The sequence below is a fragment of the Mobula hypostoma genome, chromosome 8 (assembly GCF_963921235.1).
Source record: "Mobula hypostoma chromosome 8, sMobHyp1.1, whole genome shotgun sequence".
Taxonomy (NCBI): domain Eukaryota; kingdom Metazoa; phylum Chordata; class Chondrichthyes; order Myliobatiformes; family Myliobatidae; genus Mobula; species Mobula hypostoma.
In genome coordinates, this window is record NC_086104.1 from 150870411 (window position 1) to 150898074 (window position 27664).

At 45.3% G+C, this 27664-nt stretch overlaps 1 protein-coding gene across 5 annotated transcripts in view; it reads left to right on the forward strand.

The window, feature by feature from the left end:
- tet3 (tet methylcytosine dioxygenase 3) overlaps positions 1 to 27664 on the forward strand; it is a 336470-nt gene that overhangs the window by 216887 nt on the left and 91919 nt on the right. For all 5 annotated transcript variants that reach the window (XM_063057052.1, XM_063057053.1, XM_063057054.1 and 2 more), the window contains one exon: positions 23816 to 26564. In XM_063057052.1, the coding sequence (XP_062913122.1) occupies positions 23816 to 26564 (2749 nt within the window). The remainder of the gene's footprint in view (positions 1 to 23815; positions 26565 to 27664) is intronic.

Here is a 27664-nt window from a genome sequence, read left to right on the forward strand (position 1 = left end):
AACAGAGACAGTGCCACCCAAGTAAGACAGAGACAGTTTTATCACACCTCCCCGCGACCCCCGCCCCGCCCCCCCCGCCAGCCCAGAGCCTGTGAATATTGCTGAAAGCAGTGGGAATAGACTCCTTAAAGACTTTTATGGGAAAGTATGGAAGATTAGTTTCATAACACCAAAACTAAAGCCCTAACTTGACTAAGTTCCTCAGGATTGGAAGTCTATGGCAGAGGTAGGAAAACCAGCTGAACAGGTTCACATTTGACTGATGTCAGATGAAAAGTAGCTGAGTGTCAATGTGAATTACATAACAGAGGAACCCCACTGCCCCAGGCTTCATGTACAAGAAGGGCTCGATTTCTGAAACTGGTTGTACAACATGATTGTCACGTGCTACCAAGCAAAGTGTGTTACTCTGCTAATGTTGACGTTGGTGGCAATTCACTGAATCACTGATTGCATTACTTACTGAATCAATCACATCCCACGTTTCACAGTGCTGGAGCGGTGCATGTATTGGGCTAACTTTAGCTCTTCTCGGGGGAATAGAGACCTGTTTCCCAGTGCAGACTGTCAGTGATCCTGTGTCCGGTGACCCAATGCTATCTAGCAATTCAGGACCCAGCAGTGTCCAAGGAAACCTTGTTATCTGGTGATCCAGTGTAGTCCGGCGATCTAGTGCTATCTTGTTAATCAGGAACCAGTGTTGTCCAAGAAGCCTTTTATTCGGTGATCCAGTGCTTTCCAGTGAACCAGTGTCATGTGGCAATTCAAGAACCAGTACGGCCGAAAGAACCCTTGATATCCAGTGCTGATAGATATCTAGTGCAGTTTAGCAATTCAGCGGCCATGCTGTTCAGTCAACCTTCATTGTCCAGTGACCCACTGCTATTTTAACAGCCCAGGATCCAGTGTTGTCCAGTGGACCAGTGCTATTCAGTGATCCGAGATCCAGTGCTGTCCAGTGATTCACAATAGCCGTGCATACTGTAGTGGGGACAATATGTTATTCTCTTTATCAGAGAGCCCTGCTGCGAATCACTACCCATGGCAACATGTGCTGGTATGTTACAATGAGTGGCTATGTTTTGCATATTCCGCTGCCTACAAACAAGTCATTGTAAGTGGACGGGGAGGCTGGATGATGGGACTTTTGACAGCAAAACATTTTTTTAATCTGAAGAGATTTCAGAGTGTAGCTGTCCCATGGCTTTTGAAATGCTCCACCTGAAGTAAAATAATGAAATAGAATATCACATCAAACAAGTGTGGCAGGGGTGTTAAGCTGGAGGTGTGGAACCCCAGATGTTACCGAAATGGGATGGTATCTTGCCAGGGATCTGGACACGGGCAGAAAAATTGGGAGACTGTTGAGACAGAGGTGGGTAGTGCAGCATCCGGAGGGAGATCCCCCCAGAGCAAGGGGTGGTCCAGCGATGGGGTGGGGTGGGGAACGGAGATGGGTGTAATGGCTAATTTAATATCTGTGTCCAAAAGAACGCACTGAAGGAACTCAGCAGGTCAGGCTAGTTTGTTTTTTTGTTGCTCCTTGCGTCTAGTGTCTCCATGTCTGGGTACACTCTGCATAAGTAGATGAAACACTCTTCACCAGAGGGTGGTGAGTCTGTGGAATTCATTGCCACTGGCAGCTGTGTAAGCCAAGTCATTGGGTATATTTAAGGCAGAGGTTAATAGATTCTTGATTAATCAGGGCATGAAGGATACGGGGAGAAGGCAGGAGATTGGGGCTGAGAGAGAAAATGGATCGGTCATGATGAAATGGTGGACTCAATGGGCCAAAAGGACTAATTCTGCTCCTATATCTTACGACCTTATGGATTTCAAAATAACAGGGATCCTACATAGCGCCCAGAGTAACTATAATTCACCAAGTCTGCAGTAAAACTGCACATAGTGCATAAAGACCAAAGAATTCTCATTCCTCTGAGTTTGTATCAGGTGAGACATCTTGTAAACATGATTACTCAGCATGCTGTTTCGCCGTAAGTGGCACGATTGAAGATTTTGAAGCTCTCCAACATTATTTCACAGAAAGGATGTGTCAGGATCTTTGATAGAGGAACTGAAATATGTGAGGCATTCTCATTCCAACTTTTCACACATTTTTTTTGAATCTCGTGATGCATAATTACAAAAAGCTGATGACTCCTACAGCCCAGTTTCAAAACTCAATCAGTGGTTGAAAGTGGAATAGCACAGTGTGCATTTCTTACAATGCACCATTTTTTGTACTGAATTTGATATATTCTTCCTCCAAAATAATAGTAAGTGGAGAGGGGAGGTGTAGCGGGGCGAAACAATAGCGTAGCGGTTAGTGCAACTCTTTACAGTGGCAGTGCTCACCATTTGGGGTTCAATTCCCGCTCCTGCCTGTAAGGAGTTTGTGCATTCTTCCCAACCTTTGTGTGTTTCCTCTGGATGTTCTGGCTTCCCCCCCACATTCCAAAAAACCACTGTTAGCGAGTTGTGGGCATGCTATGTTGGCATTGGAACTGTCGGACTGTGTTGGTTGTTGACAGAAATGACGCATTTCACAGTATGACAAATACAGCTAATCTTCCTTTCTCTTATCTTTCTTTCTCACCTTTTGGTTGAGTCATTCCTGTTGTAAGTGGCTAATGAAGGCAAATGATCTGGGTCTGCACTAAACTCGGAGAAAGTGTTTCTTTCAGAAGAAATGGATAATTTCTGAAGTTCATTCTGGATGAGTTGAAGTGATGGGAAAATGCAAGCAGGATGCAGTAATGAAAACCAAACATGAGAAAATCTGTAGATGTTGGAAATCCAAGGCAAAACACACAAAATGCTGGAGGGAAACAGCAGGTCAGGCAGCATCTATGGAAATGAATAAACAGTTGACGTTTCAGGCTAAGACTTCATCTGGACTGGGGGACAATGATGAGGTCAGAGCAAGAGGGTGGGGGGAGGGGGAGGAAGAAGTGCAAGATGGCAGGTGATAGGTGAAACCGGGAGAGGGTGAGGTAAAGAGCTGGAAGTTGATTGGTGAAAAAGATAAAGGGGCTGGAGAAGGGGGAATTGGTTAGGAGAGGGTAGAAGACTATGGAAGAACAGGAAGGAGAAGGAGCACTAGAGCAAGGTGATGGGCTGGTGAGGAGATAGGAGAGAGAGGGAAACAGGAATAGTGATGAAGGAGGAAGGGGACAATTGCTGGAAGTTTGAGAAACCGATGTTTAGGCCATCAGGTTGGAGGCTACCCAGACGGAATATAAGGTGCTGCTCCACCAGCCTCGGTGTGGTCTCATCGTGGCAGTAGAGGAGGCCATGGTGTGACATGTCAGAATGGGAGTGAGAAGTGCAACTGAAACGGGTGGCCACTGGCAGATTGCGCTTTTTCTCAGTACTGAAAGATGTCCAGTAAAATGAACAAGGAAGTGGTTAGATGAGTGAAAACAAGGGTTGGTTGGAAGGATGGTGAAAGGAGAGTCTTTGTCACTAGCTCCTGCTAAAGAAATACTTTGTTAAAATTTCTGTTTTCAAATCCTTCCATTCTTCTTTTAGCCCTATAGCCCTCTGGGATCATTAAGTTCAAAGATCAAAGTAAATTTTACTATCAAACTACATACATGTCACCATATACAATCCTGAGATTCATTTTCTTGTGGGCATACTCAATAAATCTATAGAATAAAAAGACTGCCCAACTCGGAACACTCAACCAGAGTGCAGAAGACAACAAACTGTGCAAATACAAAACAGAAGAAGTAATAATAATAAACAAATAAGTAATAATTATTGAGAACATGAGATAAAGAGTCCTTGAAAATGAGTCCATTGGTTGTGGGAACATTTCAATGATGGGGCAAGTGAAGCTGAGTGAAGTTATCCCCTCTGGTTCAAGATCTTGATGGTTGAGGAGTAGCAACTGTTCTTAAACCTGATGGTGTGAGTCCTGAGGCTCTTGTACCTTCATCTTGATGGCAGCAGCGAGGAGAGAATAAGACCTGGGTGGTGGGGGGTCCCTGATGATGGATGATGCTTTCCAACAACAGCATTTCATGTAGATGTGCTCAATGGTTGTGAGGGCTTTACCCGTGATGGACTGGGCTGTATTCATTTGTTTCTGTAGGATTTTCTGTTCAAGGGCTTTGGTGTTTCTATACCAGGCTGTGATGCAACTGGTAAATTTACTCTCCACCACATATCTATAGAAGTTTGTTAAACTTTTACCTGTTGATCACCTCAAGTGTAATCACTCCCATCATTGATGGTGATGACTTCAACAAGAAGGCTCTGAGCTCTGTGATTTATAATTTCTGGTCTTCTGACCCATCATCATTGGCACCAATCTATAAACTATATATGGCCCTTGTGGCTAAAGGGATGTGGGGTATGGAGAGAAGGCAGGTACAGGGTTCTGAGTTGGATGATCAGCCATGATCATACTGAATGGCGGTGCAGGCTCGAAGGGCCGAATGGCCTACTCCTGCACCTATTTTCTATGTTTCTATATACACTCAGTGGCCACTGTATTAGGGGAACCAGTGTAGCCCATCCACTTCAAGGTTTGATGTGTTGAGCGTTCAGAGATGCTGTTCTGCACGCCTCTGTTGTAACATGTAATTATTTGAGTTACTGCCACCTTCCCGTCAGGCTGCATCGCTGTCTGATAAGGGTGGGGGCCGGGGGGCTACTGCACAGGATCGAAAGAAGCTACAGAAAGGTGTAAAGTTAGTCATCCCCATCATGGGCACTAACTTCCGTAATATCCAAGACACCTTCAAGGAGCGGTGCCTTAGAAAGGCGGCAACCATTATTAAGGACCCCCACCACTCAAGACATGCCTTCTTCTCACTGTTACCATCAGGACGGAGGTGCAGAAGTCTGAAGGCACACACTCAGCGAATCAGGAACAGCTTCTTCCCCTCTGCCATCCATTTTCTGAATGGACATTGAACCCTTGAACACTACCTTACTTCTCACTTTTTCATTCTGTTTTTGCACTATATTAATTTAACACACACACACACACACACACACATGCGCGCGCGCGCACACACACACACACACACACACACACACACATACATACATACATATATATTTACTGTAATTGATTGTTTTTTTCTATATTATCATGTATTGCATTGTACTGCAAGTTAACAAATTTCAGAATTTCTTGGAAATATTGAACCTGATTCTAGTTCTGATTCTGTCAGCTTGAACCAGTCTGGCCATTCTCCTCTGACCTCTCATTAACAAGGTGCTTTTGCCTACAGAACTGCCACTCACTGGAGTTTTAAAAAATTTTCACACCATTTTCTGTCAACCTCAGAGATTGTTGTGCATGAAAATCCCAGGAGATCAGCAGTTTCTGAGATACTCAAACCACCCCATCTGGCACCAACAATCATTCCATGATCAAAGTCACTCAGATCTCATTTCTTCCCCATTCTGATGCTTGGTCTGAATAACAGCTGAACCTCTTGACCATGTCAGCATGCTTTTATGCATTGAGTTGCTGCCACATGATTGGCTGAATAGATATTTGCATTAACGAGCAGGTGTACCTAATAAAGTGGCCACTGAGTGTACATCTCAACAGAGAATGGGTGGGTTCAGCTTCTCATTTCTACAGATTAGGGAAGTAGGGGAGGGTGATGCAACGGTTTCGAATGTCCCAGATGCAGAGGTTGGGAAAGCGGTTGTAAGCAGCAGGCAAAAGCAGGAACAGCCAAATTCTTGTTGATTCTCTGGATCTGCTTTTTATCCAAAAGAAATGGTTAATTTACAGTAATGATGGTTAGAACATTTAGGGTGAAGGAAGCAGATGGAAGCACTTACTATAGAAAGCAGAAGACTTGGAAAGAATCATTTGTCATGAAAAGGTCCACGCTGGCCACAAACCTCCCCAGCATCGAAGATATCTTCGGAATCAGTATTAGAATCAGCATCAGGTTTAATATCACCAGCATATGTTGAGAAATTTGTTGTCTTATATATATAGTTAAATTAAATAAGTAGTACAACAGACATCCCACCTCTCCCGGAAGTTCCGGGAGTCTCCCGCAAATTACTAGTGGCTCCCTGATGCTCGCAAATTATATACAATGTCCTGAAAATTGATTTTTTTTTGAGAGCGAGCGTGAGGGAACGCGCGTGAGAGAGCGAGAGAGCGAGAGAGAGAGAGCGCAAGAGCAAAAAAGCAAGCGCGAGAGAGAGTGAGAGTGACCACGAGAGAGAGCGCAAGAGCAAGAGAGAGCGAGAGCAAGAGTGAGAAAGCAAGCGCGAGAGCGTGAGCGCGAGTGAGAGCGACCACAAGCGAGAGAGCGCGCGATAGAGAGAGAGCAAGATCAAGAGCGAGAGAGTTCCAAAAAAAGTCAGGGTGGCAGAGTGTTCCAAAACAAAAATAAAATGTACGCCACCCCAGACTACACTAAAGTGTACCCCTGCCTAATAGGGGTCAAAAATAATGACAGTGTTGCTCACTGCACTGTTTGCAACGGTGACTTTTCTATTGCCCATGGTGGGTTAAGACTGTAAAAGACATGTTGAGGTGAGTTTAACAGGTGTCATTCGTTCATTAGCATAGCTAACATTATTTAAACTAGCAGGCCAGCTGCTAAGGAGCTACTCTATTGCAGACATCCCAGCTGTCCCGGAAGTCTCCCGCAGATTGATGATGCTACCTCCCTGAAATGAGTTTTTGCAGGGTGGGATGTCCGGTACAAAACGAAAATTAAAGAAGTAGTGATGTACTGTTCATGGATTCAGCGCCTATTCAGAAATCGGATGGCAGAGGGGAAGAAGCTGTTCCTGAATTGCTGAGTGTGTGCCTTCAGGCTTCTGTACCTCCCTCCTGGTGGTAACAGTGAGAACAAGGCATGTCTGGGTGATGGGGGTCCATGTCCTCGACACTATGGAGGCTAGTGGCCATGATGGACTTGACTGAGTTTATTTTAATCCAGTGCAGTACCCCCTCACCCCCATACCAGACAGTGATGCAGCCAGTTAGAACACTCTCCACAGTACATCTGTCAGAATTTGCGAGTGTCTTTGGTGACAAACCAATATAGCTGCTCTTGTGTCCGCTTTGTAGCTGCATCAATATGTTGGGTCTAGGAGAGATCCTCAGAGATATTGACATCTAGGACTTGAAATTGCTCACTCTTTCCACTTCTGATTCCTCTGTGAGGACCCGACTTACCCATTCTGAACTCCACAATCAGTTCTCTGGCTTTACTGACTTTCAAAAGGTTTTTGTTTCAAAAAAAGGTGATATTCTTCATTAAGGACCCCGGTCAACCAGGATATGCCGTCTTCCCATCATTACCATCAGAGAGGAGGTACAGGAGCCTGAAGATCCACACTCAATGTTTTAGGAACAGCTTCTTCCCCTCTGCCATCAGATTTCTGAATGGACACTGAACCAACCCATTAGTACTACAGTCTGCCTCACTATTTTTGCTTTCTTTATTTACCACTTACTTAATTTTTAAAAATTATATGTCTTCTTGAAACTGATTTTTTTAAATTGTATTACACCATACTTCAAAACAACAAATTTGATGACATATGTCAGCGAAGTAAACAAGCTAATTAATTAGGTGCCGCCCGGCACGTAAATGTCGGCCCGGATCAGAGGTGACGCAATCGGCAATCGCCTCTGATCTGGGCCGACATTTACGCGGCGGGCGGCACCTAATGGATTAGCTTGTTTACTTCGGCTTTTTTCTTAAAGATGTGCTGGGTGCGTCCCGGCCACCGCTGCACCGCTGCATGCATCGCGGCAATATATCGGTCCGCGGCCGGGAGGTTGGGGACCACTGGTGTAATGGCACTGGACTTTAAAGCAAATGGTCCCGGGTTCAAATCTGGCCAGCTTCTTGCATGTTTTCCATCTGTGCTGGGTTGAGCAACAAGCTAGCAGCTTGGCCTTGTGAAAAACAGACGAATGGTAAAGAAACTGCAAGGTTGCTGCCCGATGCACCACGCGGCGCGGAGAGGAACAACCACAACAACAAGTCAGGGTTAGTGAGATGTGGGCATGCTACATTGCAACCAGAAACATGGCAACACCTGCAGGATGCCCCCAGCACATCCTCGGAGGTGTTGGTCATTGACACAAATCAAGCATCTCACTGTGTTTCCATGTTAAAAAAAGTTCATTAGCTACATATGTCCATCCTAAAAAAGTTCAAAGTAAATTTATTATCAAAGTACATCTATGTTACCATATACAACCCCGAAAGTCATTTTCTTATGGGCATACTCAATAAATCCATAATCAAATGAAAACCATAACAGAAGCAATGGGACACCACATGAACTCAGGCATTCAGCCACTGTACATGTGACAAATCCAGCTAATCTTTATCTTTAAATATTGTGAAATAGAATCATGTTTCTGCAAAGCTGAAGCCAGTGAGCTACACGCACTCCCAGTATGTGTCAGCAGTAGGTGTGAGGGTGCCACACGGTGGGTTTTGGTGTGGGTCATGTGCCTTATGAAGGTGTGGACTTTATAGATCAGATGGCGGGGCGCAAAAGCACATTCAGTGCAAATATGTTTATGGTGCAAAAACTTGGCAAGATAACAAAAGGGAAAATACCTTTAGGACTACAGCTTCAAAACATCAGTCTGACATAATACCCCTCACCACACCCTCTCTCCAACTCCCACCTACACCAAAATGAGCCCTTAAGGATCTCCTTACTGTAGGAGAAATGGGATTGTCCATTCTTTGGAATGCGGCAGGAGTTGTTACTATGAGCCTGAACAAAACATAGCAATTCTCTTCAATCTTCACAATCACAAAGGTCCGCAAATACATTCATCACAATGACACTGCGTAACAAAATCAATTAACTCACCATTTTCCAGGAGCCAGCGCTCTTCCCCATCCCGCCATGAACTCTTCCGCTGAGCTGGCACTGAGCGTGTGCCACTGCAAACGAGCACCCCCCTTTTTAAGACACCCCAGCCATCGGTCGGGTGTCCTCCCTGAAACTGGAAGCAACAACAAGCCGAGAATGCCACAGACCTGGAGAGTGCGTGCTGTGATGCTGCGCCTTAGCATAGCGCCAGCACTGCCAGACAGGGATAATGGGAATTACAGAGCTTCTGGGGGAGGAAGGAATCACTTGTGGCAGACCTACTCCGTCACAGAGGGTGACTGCTAACAAGGTGAGGTTCAGGAGGATTAGATCTCGTTGCAGAGGCAAGGTATCAGCTGAAGTGCGCCAGAGAATTATTGTATACTGAAGGTTGCAATTTTAATGAGGAAAATAAATGTTAAAATATTGCTTTCAACAGTTTTATTGTTAGGGCTGGAATGGATATCACACTGAGAATTAGGTTCAGTTTCTTCAGTTGGTGCAATTGTTCAAACAGGAAAGAAGGGAAACAATTTTACTGTGGCAATGTACACTCAGTGGCCACCTCATTGGATATGGAAGTGGAACCCAGTGTGGTCTTCTGCTGCTGTAGCCCATCCACTTCAAGGTTTGATGTGTTGTGTGCTCAGAGATGCTCTTCTGCACACCACTGTTGTAATGTGTGGTTATTTGAGTTACGGTCACCTTCCCGTCAGCTTGAACCACTCTGGCCATGCTCCCCTGACCTCTCTCATTAACAAGGCATTGTCACCCACAGAACTGCTGCTCACTGGACGTTTTTGTTTGTTTTTTCCCACCACTCTCTGTAAACCCTGTTACATGTAAAAATCCCAGGGGATCAGCAGTTTCTGAGATACTCAAACCACCCCATCTGGCACCAACAATTATTCCACGATCTGAGTCACTTAGAACACATTAAGTTCCCCATTCTGAAGATCAGCTGAACCTCCTGACCATGTCCGCATGCTGTTAGACATTGAGTTGCTGCTGCATGATTGTCTGAAACGATCAAGAATCTGTCTTCTGTAGTAACTAACCTTTGATTAAACTAGTGGTACACCTGCTGTAAAAATCAGTCTATAATTTCTATATTTTCCATTTTATAATAGTCTATATTTTCTAAAATATAACTAATATAAATATAATACATTTTAAATTATATTTTATTAACTTATTTGTGGTAATATTTTTTATGTGCTATGTGTGATCTATACAATGTGGGTGCACCGTGGTCTCTGCCCAATGAAGCAGTGGAGGCTACCTCAGTAAATATATTTAAGACAAGGTTGGATAGATTTTTGCATAGTAAGGGAATGAAAGGTTATGGGGAAAAGGTAGGTAGGTGGAGATGAGTCCATGGCCAGATCAGCCATGATGTTATTGAATGGTGGAGCAGGTTCGACGGGCCAGATGGCCTACTCCTGCTCATATTTCTTATTTCTTATGTTAAACCTGTGCATTCTAGTTCCTGATTTCCCCAGCCTGAATGCTTTCACCCTGTCTGCCATACAGCTTTATAAGATCACCCCTCATTCTGCTGCACACCGAAGAATAAACTCCTAGCCTGTCTAACCTCACCCTGTAACTCTGTCTCTCAAACCCTGGCAACATCCTTATAAATCTTTTCTGCCCTCCTTCCAATATAACATCTTTCCTATTATTGGGCGACTGAAACTGAGCACTATACTCCAAGAGCAGCCTCAACAGTGTCCTGGACAACTGCGCCATTACCTCCAAACTTTGATATTTAATGCCCAGACTTATGAAGTCCAGGGTGCCAGAAATTTTCTTAGCAACCCGTGACTTCACTTTCAGGGAACAACGTGCTTGTACTTCAAGATCCCTTGGTTCCAGGGACCTGCCACTCACTGCAAAAGTCCTACCTGGATTTAACTTTCCAAGATGCAACACCTTGCACTTAACCAAATTAAACTCCATTTGCCATTCCTTGGCCCAGTTACTCAGCTGATCAAGAACGGCCCCTGTAATTTTTGATAACCTTCTTCTTTATCCACTTTACCAACAATTTTAGTGTCATCTGCAAACTTAGTAGTGCAGAGTTAGCAGTTGAAAGTACATTTATTATCAAAGTATGTATACTTTATGCAACTTGCGAGTCGACTCCTTGCAGGCAGCCACAAAGCTATATTATGTTGAGACTGTGTGACTTTATAGTCTTACTGACCATGCCTATGTCAACCTTTAACAACTCAGTTTTACTAATTCAATTTACCATTGGCTTTTCAGACCTTGGAAATTCAAGTGCTTGTCCAGAGTTTGATTTCAATCCCATTCTTCTACCTTCTTCCATTAAGTTAAAATGGAATTCTTCCAATATTTGAATCAAAATAGTAAGAAGCCACATTTTGAATTCAATACCCGGCAACTGGCAAAGGAGATCAACAAATGCTCAATTTTGTATACAAATGAATTAGGAATTTCATAATTTTCTGTTATCATTCATAAGCAGTGTATAAATAAGGCTGTTCCCTGTGTCACATTAAGGTATGTAATATTTTAATGATTATGACATTCAAGACTAGACCAATTTAAGCCTGAACTGGACTGCCCAGCAAATGTATCATCAGTTATGTACTGTGTGTACCTACAAAAATTACGTAAATTGGGAACAGATGGGAGCATACATTGGGAACAGATGTACTGAGGGAAATGCGCAATGGAAATGCAGAGGTTGTTTAGGCATGGGGTTCTGGATGGGTTTGTCCCATTGAGGCAGGGAAAGGATGGCGGAGAGAAGGAGCAATCTGTTAATTCGCGGGTTGAGCTAGTGGCAAGGAAATGAAATGCAGTGTTAGAATTCATTCTTGAGAGGATAAGAGTATAAAATCAAACATATTGTGCTGAGGCTTTATAAGGCATTGGTCAGACCACGCTTGGAGTATTGCAAGCTGTTTTGGGCCCCTTATCTCGGAAAGGACGTGCTGGCAATGTAGGGGATCCAGAGGAGATTCACAAGAATGATCCTTGGAATGAAAGTTTCAAAGTATGAGGAGTTTGATGGTTCTGGGCCTGTACTCACTGGAGTTTAGCAGAATAAAGGGGGTGGGGGGGGGGAACTCATTGAAACCTATTGAATTATTCAAAGGCTTAGATAGAGTGGATTTGGAGATGATGTTTCCTATATAGTGAGGGAGCCTAGGACCAGAGGGCACAGCATCAGAATAGAGAAACATTCCTTTAGAACTCAGATGAGGACAAATTTCTTTAGCTAGAGGGTGGTGAATCTGCAGAATTCATTGCAACAGATGGTTGTGCAGGCCAAGTCATTGGGTATATTGATTAATAAGTGGTTGATAGGTTATTGATTAGTAAGGGTGTCAAAGGTGACAGGGAGAAGGCAGGAGAATGGGATTAAGATGGAATAATACATCAGCAAGATTCATTGGTGAGACGAACGGCCTAACTGTGCTCCTGTGTCTTATAGTTTTATGGCCTTATGGAATGCCTAGTCAAGAGGGAGAAAGGTGATTTAGCAAACAAGGATCAGACAGGGCTTTACAGAATTATAAGTAGTCAGGAAGGGGAGATGAGTGCTAAAATCAGGAATTTAAGTTCTATTAACAATCTTGAATATCTCTTAGTCTGTTAAACTCACTGAGTTCACTAGAAAATTTGTAATGTTACAGCGTAACAGGTCATAGAAGCAAAATCAAGTGAACATAGGACAATACAGTGAAAGACCCCAGGTCATTCGGCCCACAATATCTGTGCCAGTATGAACTGCACATGTTCGATGTCCCTCCATTCCCTGTGTGTTCATGTGCCTGTCTAAATGGCTCAAACATTGCTGTTTTGTTTGCTGCCTCTACATCCTGGTTTTAATCGTCATTATGTGCTGTGTTCGTATGATGCTGGCGATCATGGTTTTTTCATGACCGTGATTGCTCTTGGCAAGTTTTTTCTACAGAAGTGGTTTGCCATTGCCTTTTTCTGGGCAGTGTCTTTACAAGACAGGTGACCCCAGCCATTATCAATACTCTTCAGAGATTGTCTGCCTGGCGTCAGTGGTCACATAACCAGGACCTGTGATGTGCACCAGCTGCTCATACGACCATCCACCACCTGCTCCCATGGCTTCACGTGACCCTGATCGGGGGCTAAGCAGGTGTTACACCTTGGGTGACCTGCAGGCTAGCAGAGGGAAGGAGCACCTTACACCTCCTTAGGTAGAGACATATCTCCACCGCCCCAGCCAAACATCCTGGGGACCTGTGTAAAAAAAAAATTGCCTTGCATGTCTACATTAAGCATTCCCTCTCTCACCTTAAAACTGTGTCCTCTAGAATTTGACATTTCCACCCTAGGAAAACAATTATGACTATCTGTCTACAGCTGTCATAATTTTATATATTTTATGCAAATAGAAGTGTGTTATGGTATAAACAAGCAGAACATACGCCCAGGAGATTCTGCAGATGCTGGAAATCGAGCCCAACACATACAAAATGCTGGAGGAACTCAGCAGGTCAGCACCTGTGGAAGTGAATGAACAGTTGACGTTTCAGGCCGAGACCCTTCTTCAGGACTGACCTGCTGAGTTCCTCAAGCATAACATATGTTAGTTTAGAAAATTAGTTTAATGCTTCAACTGCAAATGTGTTGGGGCCATGTCCTGTGTTCGGTGCTCCCTCGACATTGATGAGACCAGACAGTAACTCGGAGGACTGCTTTGGTGAGTACCTTTCCTCCACCTGCAAAAAGCAGGGGTTTCCAGTAGCCACCCATTTTAGTTCTAATCAGCATTCCCGTTCCAACACGTTGGTCCATGGCGTCCTCTACTGCCACAATGAGGCCTCTCTCGGGTTGGAGGAACAACACTTCGTATTCCATCTGGGTAACCTCCAACCTGATGGCGTGAACGTTAATTTCTACAACTCCTGGTTATTTAATTTGCCCCTCCCCCTTCCCCCTTCCCTCTTCTTTAATTTTCCACTCTGGTTCTCCTCTTACCTCTTCTTCTGAGCTGCCTATCAACTCCCCGGTGTCTGTCCTCCTTCCCTTTCTCCCATGGTCCACTCTCTTCTCCAATCAGATTCCTTCCCTAGTCTTTTACCTTTTCCACCTATCAGTTCCAGCTTTCTTAGTAAATCCCCCCTCCACCTGGCTTCACCTATCACTTTCTAGCTTGTACTCCTCTTATTCTTATTCTTATTCTTATTCTTATTAACCTTCTTATTCTGGTTTCTTCCCCCTTCCTTTCCAGTCCTGATAAAGGGTGTCGACCTAAAATGCCACCTGTTTATTCATTTCCATCGACGCTGCCTGAAATGCTGAGTTCCTCCGGCATTTTGTGTGCTTACTCTAGTTTAGAAAATCAGCTGGTTACACACCTGTAAAATGCCAAGAGCATTTAATTATCGGAGTCCCACCGTGTTGATACTTAAACAAAGTCGGTCAATGTAGAATTCTGTGTTGGTAAACAGCATTACTGATTTTAGTTCAGTGATATTGTATTCCTTTGTTTTGCAATTTGAGCATTTACTCGGACATTTATGGCAATTTAAGTGCCGGGCCAGATTGGAAAGGTTGGGAGCAGAGGCGAGGGACCGGTCAGTGTTAAGCTCGCTGCTCTGCGAGGTTTACTCGTCTCTGCACTGAACTGAGGCTGTGGCCTGCAACTAACGGGTTCCCGGACTGGCTGCAGTGTTGACTGGCTCCGTAGCTGCTGTGAACTTTAGATCTGAATGTTATTTCCTTACGTTTTATTGTTTCCACGATTTGGGTTTTTTTTTGCATATTGGGTGTTGATGGTCTTTTTTTTAAGTGGGTTCTATTGAGCTTCTTTGCTTTGTGGCTGTCTGCAAGGAGACAAATTTCAAGGTTGTGGATAGTATACGTACTTTAACAATAAATGTACTTTAAATTTTGATGATTTTAAACACGAGAAATTCTGCAGATACTAGAAATCCAAAGCAACACACACACACACACACACACATACACACACACACACATTCTCACACACACAGTCTCAGACACACACACACACACTCTCTCACACACACACACACACACACTCACTCTCACACACACACACTTTCTCTCTCATACACACACTCTCACACACACTCTCTCACACACTCTCTCTCACACACACACACACTTTCTCTCTCACACACACACTCTCTCTCACACACACACACTCTCTCTCACACACACTCTTACACACACTGTCTCTCTCTCACACACACACACTTACACACACACACTCTCACACACAGTCTCAGACACACACACACACTCTCACACACACACACACACTCTCTCTCACACACACACACTTTCTCTCTCATACACACACTCTCACACACACACACACTCTCTCACACACACACACTCAAACACACACACACACTCTCTCTCACACACTCTCTTACACACACTGTCTCTCTCTCACACACACACTGACACACACAGTCTCAGACACACACACACTCTCTCTCACACACACACACTCTCTCACACACACACTCTCACACACACAGTCTCAGACACACACACACACTCTCTCACACACACACACACACACTCTCACACACACACACACACACACACTCTCTCACACACACACACTTTCTCTCTCATACACACACACACACACACTCTCTCTCACACACACACACTCTCTCTCACACACACACACACTCTCTCACACACTCTCTCTGACACACACACACACTCTCTCTCTCTCACACACTCAAACACACACACACACTCTCTCACGCACTCTCTTACACACACTGTCTCTCTCTCACACACACACACTTACACACACACACACTGTCACACACACCCACACACACACACACACACACACACACAGACACGAACGACAGCTAATGGTACAAATTAAAAAAGAAAGGAAAAGGTAATAATAATCACTCATTCATTCTCTTATGTGCTGTGTTGTATGACGTAAACAATCATGGTCTTTCCATGGTTTGCCATTGCCTTCTTCTGGGCAGTGTGTCAGGAGCCAAGGTGCAAAACACAGTGCATGCAGTCACAGCACGCATACGCACAAAAGCACATACAGTCACTAAAATAACATCAGCACAAAGAAGCTGCATGTGCTGGAAATCTTCTGATGATTAACAAATATCCAGACTTGTACTTGAATTGCCAAGGTGCAGAAGGCCACGTGCCTATTGCAGGTATTAGAATTCGCTCATTATTATACCAATATAGTGAAAAGCTCACTGTTCATACAGATCAAATCACTACACAGTGCATTGAGATAGAACAAAGTAAAACACTAATAATAACTTCATTATAAAGGGACTTCTACGTTCAGAATGTTTTATTTCATGGATGGGTTGAAAACCCATAAGCAATAAATCTGACTTTCAACACATAATAGATTTTAAAATTGCTGTATTTTTGCTTTTCGAAGTACTGTGTGTGTGTGTGTTTTTAACAGTGAGATTGATTTTAGAGGCCATTAGTTTGCACATTCATACAAAAACAGTGGGTCAGGACTTGTATTTATGCTTGAAGTAGCAATTGTGTTCACTCAGAAAAAAGATTATCAGCAGGATGTAATGGTTGGGTGTTATTTGAGAAGCCCTAAACACTTGTTATTATGCAGAAAAGCAGACTTACTGAAGTCACTACTGTACTATGAGTCCTGGCTCAGCAAAATTTATAATTTTGCACAAACTACAACAACATGTGGACAACAAACTATGGTCTCACTTTCAAGGACGGTACAACTCATGTTCTCAATATTATTTATTTACTTATTTACATTTAATTTTGTATTTGCGTGGTTTGTCTTCTTTTGCACATTGGTTGCCTCTCAGTCTTGGTTTCTGCGAAGATTTTCATTGACTCGATTGTATTTCTTATGTTCCACTGTGAATGCCCACAAGAAAATGAATCTCAGGGTAGTATATAGTGACATACATGTACTTTGATAATAAATTTACTTTCAACTTTGAACATGAGGATCTATTAACTCTCCAAAGTCAAAATAATTTATGTAATTTTACTGTTGTAACTTGGGTAATTCTTGAAATGTCTGATTCTTATAAGTTTCATCGGCCTCCCAAATGGACTGGTTTTAAGGTGTCAGTAACCTACCTTTGCCCCTTCTCCTGTCAGTAGAAATGGTTCCACCGGGCTCGGTAGCTTAGCCACATGTCAAGGCCAGGAGTTGAACTTAGTTGTCAGAGGCTATTTGAGATGCACGCCATTGAGAGCATTTAATAGGTAGTGGGAGCTTCTCTCCATTACCACCCTCGGCTATCACAACCTTAAGTAACCTTTTAAAAATATACAGTATGTAAAATAAATGAATGTTTTCATTAATCCAGGTAAATAATTCATATTGTGGTCAAACAGCAAAAAGGAATTAATTGCTTAGGGCTTCAGCAAGACATTAACAATTTGAACGGTTCTTCTCAGTTCAAAGCAGGCTTCAGGGCATGTGCTGATTCACAAAACTTAAGCGAGAACTATAAATTTGAGCAGGCTGGCTGGTGGTATAGTGGCATCAGCGCCGGACTTCAGAGCAAAGGCTCCCGAGTTCGAACCCAGCCGGCTCCCTGGCATGCTTTCCACCCATGCTGGGTTGAGTGTCGAGCTAGCAACTCAACCTCGTAAAAAAGAAATTGCCTGCTACAGAAACAGCAACAGCAAAAAGTTGATGGCCTATGCTCTCTTGTGAGTTTAAAGGCGATTTCCTTTTTTTTAATATAAATTTGAGATCTCTGGTCATGTCCATTGGCCAGTGTTCCTAGTAGTTAATAAAGAACCTGAGAAATAGAGGCAAGCATAGGCCGCTCGGCCCATCGAGTATGCTTTACTTTTCAGTTAGGTCATGGCTGACCTAGACAGCACCATTTCCCTTCTATACCCCTTGAATATACTCAGTGACCGAGCCTCTACAGTTATCGAGGTGGAGAATCCCAGAGGCGCACTCTTGTCTCAGGGGATAAGTTTCTTCTCATAGTCCTGTAGTCCTGAATGGCTAACCTCTTAGTCTGTGATGGTAACCCATCAGGGCAAAGATTGGGAGCAACTCACAAGCTGTTGGCGGAATTCAGCAGGTCGGGCAGTGACTATGGAGAGAAACGGACAGCCGACATTTCAGGCCGGGTCCCTCCACAGTCCACATGAAGGTTCCCAACCAAAAGCGTCATCTGCTGAGTTCTCTCCATAGATGCTGCTGGGGAGGCAAAAGCCCATTGACCTTTACTGCACAAAAATATAACTACATGAGTAAAAGTGTCTTCGGAATTAGATGGATAGATAGATAGATACACTTTATTGATCCCAAGGGAAATTGGGTTTCGTTACAGCCGCACCAACCAAGAATAGACCATAAATATAGCAATACAAAAACCACAAACAATCAAACAACAAAATGCAAACTATGCCAGGTGGAAAATAAGTCCAGGACCAGCCTATTGGCTCAGGGTGTCTGACCCTCCACCGGAGGAGCTGCAAGTTCGATGGCCACAGGCAGGAACAACCTCCCAGTGTTGTATCTCAGTGGAATATGGCCAAAATCCAACAGCAAAAAGTTCAATATCCGGTCTAGAAACACGTTCCTCAATCGTAATATGAACCGGATTGCACCATCTGTTGTTAACCAGAACAGTAAGCACCCAACTCCTTTACGCTTACCGCTCTCAGTGCAATTCCGGTCAGCCCGAATGGTCTGGAAGCCGTCCATGGAGAATTATATAGAGTCCTCATCAGGAAAATTGTGGACTCCCTAATGAAGGAGGGGTGTGATAGCATTCGAGCGAGCACAGGAATGTTCACCTGATTGGCACAATTTTTACATAAATAAATAAATTATGCAAAAAAAGGGAATAATGAGGTAGTGTTTATGGGCTCAATGACTGTACACACATCTGATGGCTGAGCTGAAAAAGCTGTTCCTGAAATTGTTGAAGGTGGACTTGAAATATTTGCCCTTTCCACCCGGGTAGAGTAGTGGATTTGATCACCCCGGTCTCAAATTCAGATTGACTTATCACACATACATTGAAACATACAGTGAAATGTTTTGTTTGCGTTAACAACCAGCACTACCTGAGGATGTGCTGGGGGCAGCCCACAAGTGTTGCCATACATTCTGGCGCCAACATAGTATGCCCACAGCTTCCTGTGTGAAAGAAAACTACCTCTAACATCGCTCATGTACTTCCTTCCAATCTGCTTAACCTCTCAAATAATCAAAGGTTCAAAGTACGATGATTATCAAAGCATATATGCAGTATACAACACTGAGATTTGTCTTTGCATGACTCGTATTATGTCGTGATGCTTGTTGTTTTGTGGTAGCAGTATAGAGCAAGACCTACTGTAACTGTACTTTATCTCTAAACTAAATACTATATTGCTATCATCATCATTATGTGCCGTGTGGTATAACACGGGAGATCATGGTCATTCCACGACCACGATTGTTCTTGGCAAATTTTTCGACAGAAGTGGTTTGCCGTTGCCTTCTTCTGGGCAGTGTCTTTACAAGACGGGTAACCACAGCCATTTTCAATACTCTTCAGAGATTGTCTGCCTGCTGTCAGTGGTCGCATAACCAGGACTTGTGATGTGCACCGGCTGTTCGTACGACCATCCACCACCTGCTCCCATGGCTTCACATGACCTTGATCAGGGGGGCTAAGCAGGTGCTACACCTCGCCCAAGGGTGACCTGCAGGCCAGCAGAGGGAAGGTGAGCATTACACCTCCTTTAGTAGAGACGTATTTCCACCCTGCCACCCAATATTACTATATAAAAAAAATTCAACCGGAGGTGTGCTCATGGACCAATCAGAAATCTGATGCAGAGATGGGCCGAATGGCCTAATTCTGCTCCTATGTCTTATGGTCTGTGGTCTTACTGTATGTCACCCACAGGTAGCCAGTAACAGTGTTACAAACGTTTAGCATTGTACATGGTATCCAGTGTTGCCCCCATCATCCGCTGGCTGTGGTTACAGAGCCAGGGAGCACTGGAGTGGAAATCCCTTTGGTTGCCATGGCCCTTGTTCTCTGGGGAAACCTGCCATCTTCCTGAAGGCCACTGTGACACTTTGGGTAGAAAGAACAAAAATGCAGGGAACACACACATACAGGCACACGCGCAGGTTCACGTGCACACGCGCAGGTACACACACACACACACACACGCACACGCGCACGCACACACACGCGCACACACACGCACACACACACACATGCGCACACACACGCACACACACACACACACACACACACACACACACACACACACGCACGCATGCACAATGCTAGTGGAAATAAGCAGATCAGGCAGAGGGGAATAGTCGACATTTCGGGCCAAGATCTTTCTCCGACGCCAAGAGCGAAGACATGGTGAGCCAGCTTTGTGCAGAGAACCAGAGCGGACTGTGATCTGGACACACCCACTAGCAATCTTGGAGGAGCCCACAAGTATATGCTTTCAAGGACGGCTGCCTTGCCACTGTTAACGCTACCCATGGCGAACGCTGAGGAAGCAGTTGCTGCTGCTCCACTGGCCCCAGTCTCACCAGCAGCTGCTCCAGAGAAGGTGGCGACTGGTGCCGCCCTGAATCGGTGCCAGGTGACAGGTCCTCTTCTCACTGAGGTGAACACCTTTCTTTCACTGTACCCTGCACGTTCAGGGCGGGGGATCGCTCCCAGTGGAGTTCCAGATTAATATTGCCTCTTTCCATCCTCCCCCTCCTCTGCAGCCTGTCCAGCCCTATGCAATCCCCAGTCAGGCTGTGTTTTAAATAGTGGGAGTTTGGTTTATCCTTGTATGGCCAAATTGGCCAAACCCACAAACACTTCAAAATACAACTGTGCTCCCCATAGAGTTCAGCAACCTGAGAACTCTCCGGAAAACCTCAGCCAATTATACTTCCAGAGCAATGAGTCAACATCTGGAGGTGGTTTACAATCCCTTTAAATAACTTTGTATGCTATAGTGGGTTAGAGAGAGGGTGATTCTCACTGCTGTGTGTCATATAAGGTGGGCAGGAGTTGGAATAACAAGCTCCAGAGTGGAAGCATTGGTGACACATCAATGCACTAAGGTAGCTGCAATCTCGATATACTCGCAACACATGCACTTTGTGGGCATTTGTGGGTGTACCAGCAGATCTGCCTGAGGGCACGCATGTGCCCACCCACTTCAAATGAAATTTGTTGTAAGTTCCATCTTAGCTCCCTCTGGATTTTAACTTTTGCATTGGCTTTGCTCAAAAGCTGCTTCAAAAATCCTGCGTGGTAATAGTTTGTTAGGTTGAGCGAGCATGGACTTTTCTCTCTCGAGTAGTCTTCTCGTGCCCCGTCTCGGGAGAGGTGAGCTGTTTGGCATGTTTACCCCAGGTATCTTTGAGGGCCAGCAGAAACTCGATGGGCCGGATGGCTTCCTTCTGTGTGACGTGAAGAAAATACAGAAGCCTCCGACACAGCTCAAATTGGATGTGGCAGAAACAAGTGACCAAGGCACTGTTTTCGTAGTATCATTTCTCAGCAGTGCATCATCAAATCAAACCTCCAGATCACTATGGATTACAAAGCTACTCTTTCTTTTGGGCCTTCTCTTTAACTTTGCCTACATAAAGCTGCAGTTCTCTAAAATCCTGGTTAGACCGCACTGGGAAAAAAAAACATTTCAGGACGTATATTGTATACATTTCTCTGACGTTAAATTGTACCTTTGAATATTGTGTTTGGTTCTGGTCACCTCATTATAGGAAGGATGTGGAAGCGTTGGAGAGGGTGCGGAGGAGATTTACCAGGATGTTGACGGGGACTAGAGAGCAAGTCTTATGCGGACAGGTTGAGGGAACCAGGGCTTTTCTCTCTGGAGTGAAGGAGGATGAGGTGTGACTTGATAGAGGTGTACAAGATGATAAGAAGCCTAATTTGAGTGGATAGTGAGAGACTTTTTTCCCCAGGGTGAAAATGGCTAATACAAAGGGGTATAATTTTAAGGTAATTGGAGAAAAGAATAAGGGACGTCGGAAGTAAGTTTTTTTTTAACGTCGAGACTGGTGGGTGCATTGAACACCCTGACAAAGTTGGTGGTAGAACCGATTCATTAGGGACAATTAAGAAACGCTTAGATAGGCATATGGATTCAAATCCAAATCAGGTTTAATATCACCAGCATATGTTGTGAAATTTTTTTTAACTCTTAGGTAGGTACATGGATGATAGAGAAATGGAGGGCTGTGTAGGGGGGAAGGGTTAGATTGATTGTAGAGTAGGTTAAGAGTCAGCACCACATCGTGGGCCGAATGGCCTGTAGGATGCTGTAATGTTCTATTTTCTCTTTCCAAGAGGCAGCCGACTGGCTGACCAAACAATCATTAAATGTGTCCCCTCCAGCCAAGAACAATTGCGGGCTCCACAGGCTATTTTTATTCCTCAGCTACGACTGACTGCAGCAGGAAGTGATTCCCAACCTCTGCATGACTAATGCGTAGAACGCCCAAGCACAGCATTACCCTGACCTCCACTGGCTCCTGAGAATGTTTTTGTTCACAGTCTGGAACTGCCAGAACATTACAATGACCAAACAGCTCTGCATCATTGCACTGAAGCTTTCTTATTGAGAAGAGTTCAGATCGTCAAAACGGCTTCCCAATTTCACATTATTGAATGCTTTCAAAATTCCGCCCGAACTTGACGTGAGTTATAGGGGAAGTCTGAATAGGTTATGTCTGCGAATCCAACAGTCCGCTGGCGGTTGGAGGCCAAAGAAGACAGCCTGTCCTGGGGACTGTGTAAGTGCATGGGTGGGAGGGAGGGATGAATAGATTTGTTCTGCTGTTGTTTTTGTTGTGTTCTGTGTTTTTCTGCTGGGCACCGGGGGGTATGCTGTGTTGGCGCCGAAGTGTATGGCGACACTTGTCGGCGGCCCCTGTCCATGGCTGTTGCCTGTCAACGCAAACGACACAATTCACTGCATGTTTTGATGTATATATGATAAGTAAATCTGACTTTATTCCTCAGGGCGTAGGAGAATGAGGGGAGATTTGATAGAGTTATCCAAAATTATGGGGAGGGTATAGACAGGATAAATGCAAGCAGACTTTTTCCACTGAGGTTGGATGAGACTAGTACTAGAGGTCCATTGGTTGAGGGTGAAAGTTGAAATATTTAAGGGGAACCCGAGGGAGAAATTCTTCACTTAGAGGGCAGTGAGAACGTGGAACGAACTGCCGGTGGAAATAGTGGATGCAGGTTCAATTTCAGCATATAAAAGAAGCTGGATAGGAGAGGTATGGACGTGCAGGTCATTGGGACTAGGCAAAATAACAGTTTGGCTTGGACTGAGGGGCCTGTTTCTATACTATAGTGCTCTATGTATTTTTCATCCACAGCTATTTTTATAGATGTTTTGGGAGACTAAATTAAATTAGCATAGGAGTGGCTGAGTATGTTTACTGAGTTACTTCAACAGAGTTCACACAACACTCGGCCTGAACACAATCGTAGCGGCCGTCTTGGCTTAACTCACTGTTAAGCTGGGAAGTGGCGTCATCTCAAGAGGCATTGGAAATAAGTCTAACGAACATGGGAAAATCTTCAGATGCTGGAAATCCAAAGCAACACACACACAAAATGCTGGGGGAACGCAGCAGGTCAGGCAGCATCTATAGAAAAGAGTGAACAGTGGGCTTTTCAGGCCGACGTTCTTCATCAGGACCACTGATCCTGATGCAGTCCTGATGAAGGGTCTCGGCTTGAAACATTGAGTGCTTACTCTTTTGTTTTGTTGAATAAAGCACTTCTGTACCCACTAACATGCGCATCTCCCCGGTGACTTTGCTTACATCACAACAACTGTGTATGTTTTAGTCTCTGAGCTTTGGGTGAACAAAGATTTTTAATACGCCCTTGTGCATATGATGATAAACTAATCGATCTTTCCTTCTTTTCTTGTGTAGACAGGTTCAGAAGGGAGCACAGTGGATGGCCCCAGAACAGGCCAAATGGAAGAGGGGTCAACCAACCATGTTGGAGAAAGCAGGTTAAGGTTAGACATGGCGCCGAGCCTGGTGAATGGAGTACGTGGGCAAGAAAGACAAACTATTGCAGTGGATTCGGTTGAGTGGATGGAAGAACAGGCACTCCCTCAACACACCAATGGCAGCGTCAACTGGGAAGCAGCTGAAGTCCTGAACCAAGTTCGGAACCATGTCAAGGAAGACTTGGCAACCAGTGGGGTTACTGTGGCCCTGGGCGATGACAGGAAGTTAGCGGCATTCCCTGAACCACTGTTGAGTTTACCTTTATATCATACACCAGCACAAAGCCCTCAGCCTTTGCAAAAGATTAATTTGACTGAGAAATGTAAATCAGAGGTTAACAACAGCCTTGAAAGAATGCAGTTGATCTCGCCAATGAATGATGATTGCCCTCCCGACGACGATTTGAGCACTTTGACTACTGCGTGGGACCTTGCAAAAAAACATGGGAAAAAGCCGCCAAACTGCAGTTGTAACAGCCCAGACCGCCTGGATAACCTGGAGTGGCTTAAGAGAAATATCAAAACTGTGATTAGTGTGGAGCAGAACAGGAGTCCGGAACTTTCCAATAAAGTCAGTGACACGCCCGTGGAGAATGGTGCTTTACAGAATCATCTGCTCAGTTTGGAGAACACGCTCATTATCGACTCCCCTGACGTCGCCCAGTACTCTCAGAACGCTTTGACCATCGCGAAAGAGAAGAACATAAGCCTGCAGACAGCGATCGCCATCGAAGCCTTGACGCAGCTGTCGTCCACACTGCCACAGCCATTTTCGGAAGCCTCCCCGCAGATTAACAGTACCTCGCAAATCGGTGACGCTTCATCGAGCTCCGTCGAAGAGAATAAAGCGACGCTGCCCGTCCTGTCCAATGCCGTGAAGGAACTGCGCGAAGACCGTCACCCTGAGCAACAGATTCCGTCCCAGAATCCCGCTGTCCAGCAGCCACCCCCGGGTCACCAGGTGTTCCCAGATTACACGCCGCATGAGCAAGCCCTGTGGAATCACCTCAAGAAGCCAGCACCAAGTGAAGGTCACTATGCTCCAGCCATGAAGATGTTACAAGTCCCATTTAACAGCTTCTCGAACTCAGCGCCCACCATGAAACACGCCGAGGAAGCGCCCGCCCACGGGAGCGAGGGGGTTGGTGTTGAGCTCTGCAACGCCAGTCAGCCGATTACCCCTCTGAATGATCCGATGAGCGAGTTAAAGCAACTGCTGGACGGTAACAATAGCAACAAGTACTCCGCGCCGCAGTTTAAGATGCCTCACGCTGTCGGTCACGAGGACGCCGGAGCGAAGATGCAGCAGGACCTGCCGTTGCTGTTCCCCAACCTGGCAGCTGGGTTTTACAGGATGTTCCCCGAGCAGCAGCCCCTCCAGTCTGTGCAGCAGATGCACCAGCGCAGTAAGCATCAGAAGACGCAGGCCGCACTGCAGCAGCACCTCCACCACAAACGCAGCCTCTTCCAGGAGCAGGAGCAGAAGCAGAACCACCTGCCCGAGCAGCCGAAGTGCTGGCCGCCGCACCAGCCACACCTCAAGCGGCAGAAGCAAAAGAAGACCGCCCAGGACAAGAGGAGGCTGCAGCCGGCCCAGAGGCCGCGCAAGGAGGCGCCGCCGCTTCACAAGGCCCCGGGCGTCCAGCCGCAGCTCTCCCTGCATCAGTTTCAGCAGATGCAACAAGCCAAGCTACAGCAAGGTTTGCCGTGCCAGGCGTTACCTCAACAGAACCAGGTGCCGGAGGGATATCAGCAACTGGGAACAACCCTCAGCAACTACAGATCTGCAGAAAATCCGCAACAGCAACTCCTTAAGGAATGCCCGATGCAGGCAGGACTTCTCCCAGCGTCTGAAGCTCCCCACCAGAAACAGATAGATAATACCACGCCGGGCATTTCTCAAGACTCTCCCTCCTTTGAAGCGTCTACTCCCCAGAAAATGGGTAGCCTCCTGCCGGATCACTTCCCCTGTAAACAGCACATTGGAAAATATCCTCAATTGTCTTCAATGAAGAGCAGCCCCACTAACCAGACAGAGAACAGGGAAACGCACGCAAATTCCGACTCTGTACCTCTCCAACTCCAGCCAGGCGAGATGCCCATGCATAGCCCTCATTCCTTTGAGGACAAAATAGAGGAAATCTTGAAGCAGTTTGAGGACGAGTTCGAGTCCAACTCTGCATCTCAGAAAACCCAGCTTCCTGCCCAGAACAACCCAACATCTCAGGTCGAAACCAATGGAAACCGAACATCCTCTGCAGGTCCGCATCCTTCACCTCTCAACCACTCGCAGGACTATGAACAAAGGAGTCATAAGCCGCTTTCTCAAAATACATCTCAGGAGCAGTCGGGGTGCAAAACACCTGATATGGTCAACAAGGTGCAGGAAAATATAAAATCTTTTAATAGTTCTTTTAGGAGCGGATCCTCAAAACACGTGAAAGTTGAATCCTCTGGTGCTATTACTGTGCTGTCAGCTGTTTATTCTGGAGAAAACATGGAAGCTCAGTCAGAAGAAGGTACCCCCACAAAGAACACACCTCTAGATCCTTCCCTCAGAGGCTTTCTGGATTCCCCTTTGAAGTATTTGGATACACCGACCAAAAGCTTGCTGGACACCCCTTCAAAAAAAGCCCAGTCAGAGTTTCCAACGTGCGATTGTGTTGGTGAGTTTTAAATCTTGTTTCATTTGACATTAGTTGCAAAACAGCTCCATGTGCAATGGCTGCCAGCCCATGCTGACAGGTTTTAAAAAGTGGTCACTCTGACAGAAGGTTTGTTTCAGACGTGTCACTCGTCTGGGTGTTCTTGTAACTGAGCCACTTTCTCCGTTCATAGTCCTGATGACTGGACACAATTCCAGTCAGTTTTATACAGTACTGTGCAAATGTCTCAGCTAGGTTGCCCAAGACTTTACACACACTGAATTTGCCAACCTGGAGCAGAAAGCAAGTTTGTAAGTCTGGCAGGAGCAAAGGAAGTTGGGGATGGTGAGGGTGGAGTGCCGTGAGATGGGTGTGGGACAGGTGGCAGAGAAGGAGTGCCAGGGGTAGTGGAGTGGTGGGGGCGAATGACAAACCAGCCCTGAGACACCAGGCAAGGTCATTTGATTCCAAACAATTGGTTTATTGATCATTACAGAATGTCTCTCCGGTGCTTCCCACTCCCTCCCCCTTTTCCCAACCGTGATTCCCCTCTCCCTGTCCCCTTCCCACTCTCAGTCCACAATAGAAACCCATATCAGAATCAGGTTTATCATCACTCACATATGTGAGATATGTACCCAGCTAAGTGTGAAGTGTTGCCCCTTGGTAGGGCAAATGCAAAGAGACGGTACACAGTTAAGGGCAAGTCTGTGGTGGCCAGTGCTATCATGTTTGCTGTTGTGTGCTGGGGCAGCAGGCTGAGGGTGGCAGACACCAACAGAATCAACAAACTCATTCGTAAGGCCAGTGATGTTGTGGGGATGGAACTGGACTCTCTCACGGTGGTGTCTGAAAAGAGGATGCTGTCCAAGTTACATACCATCTTGGACAATGTCTCCCATCCACTACATAATGTACTGTGGGCACAGGAGTACATTCAGCCAAAGACTCATTCCACCGAGATGCAGCACAGAGCGTCATAGGAAGTCATTCCTGCCTGTGGCCATCAAACTTTACAACTCCAACCTTGGAGGGTCAGACACCCTGAGCCAATAGGCTGGTCCTGGACTTATTTCCTGGCATAATTTACATATTACTATTTAACTGTTTATGGTTTTATT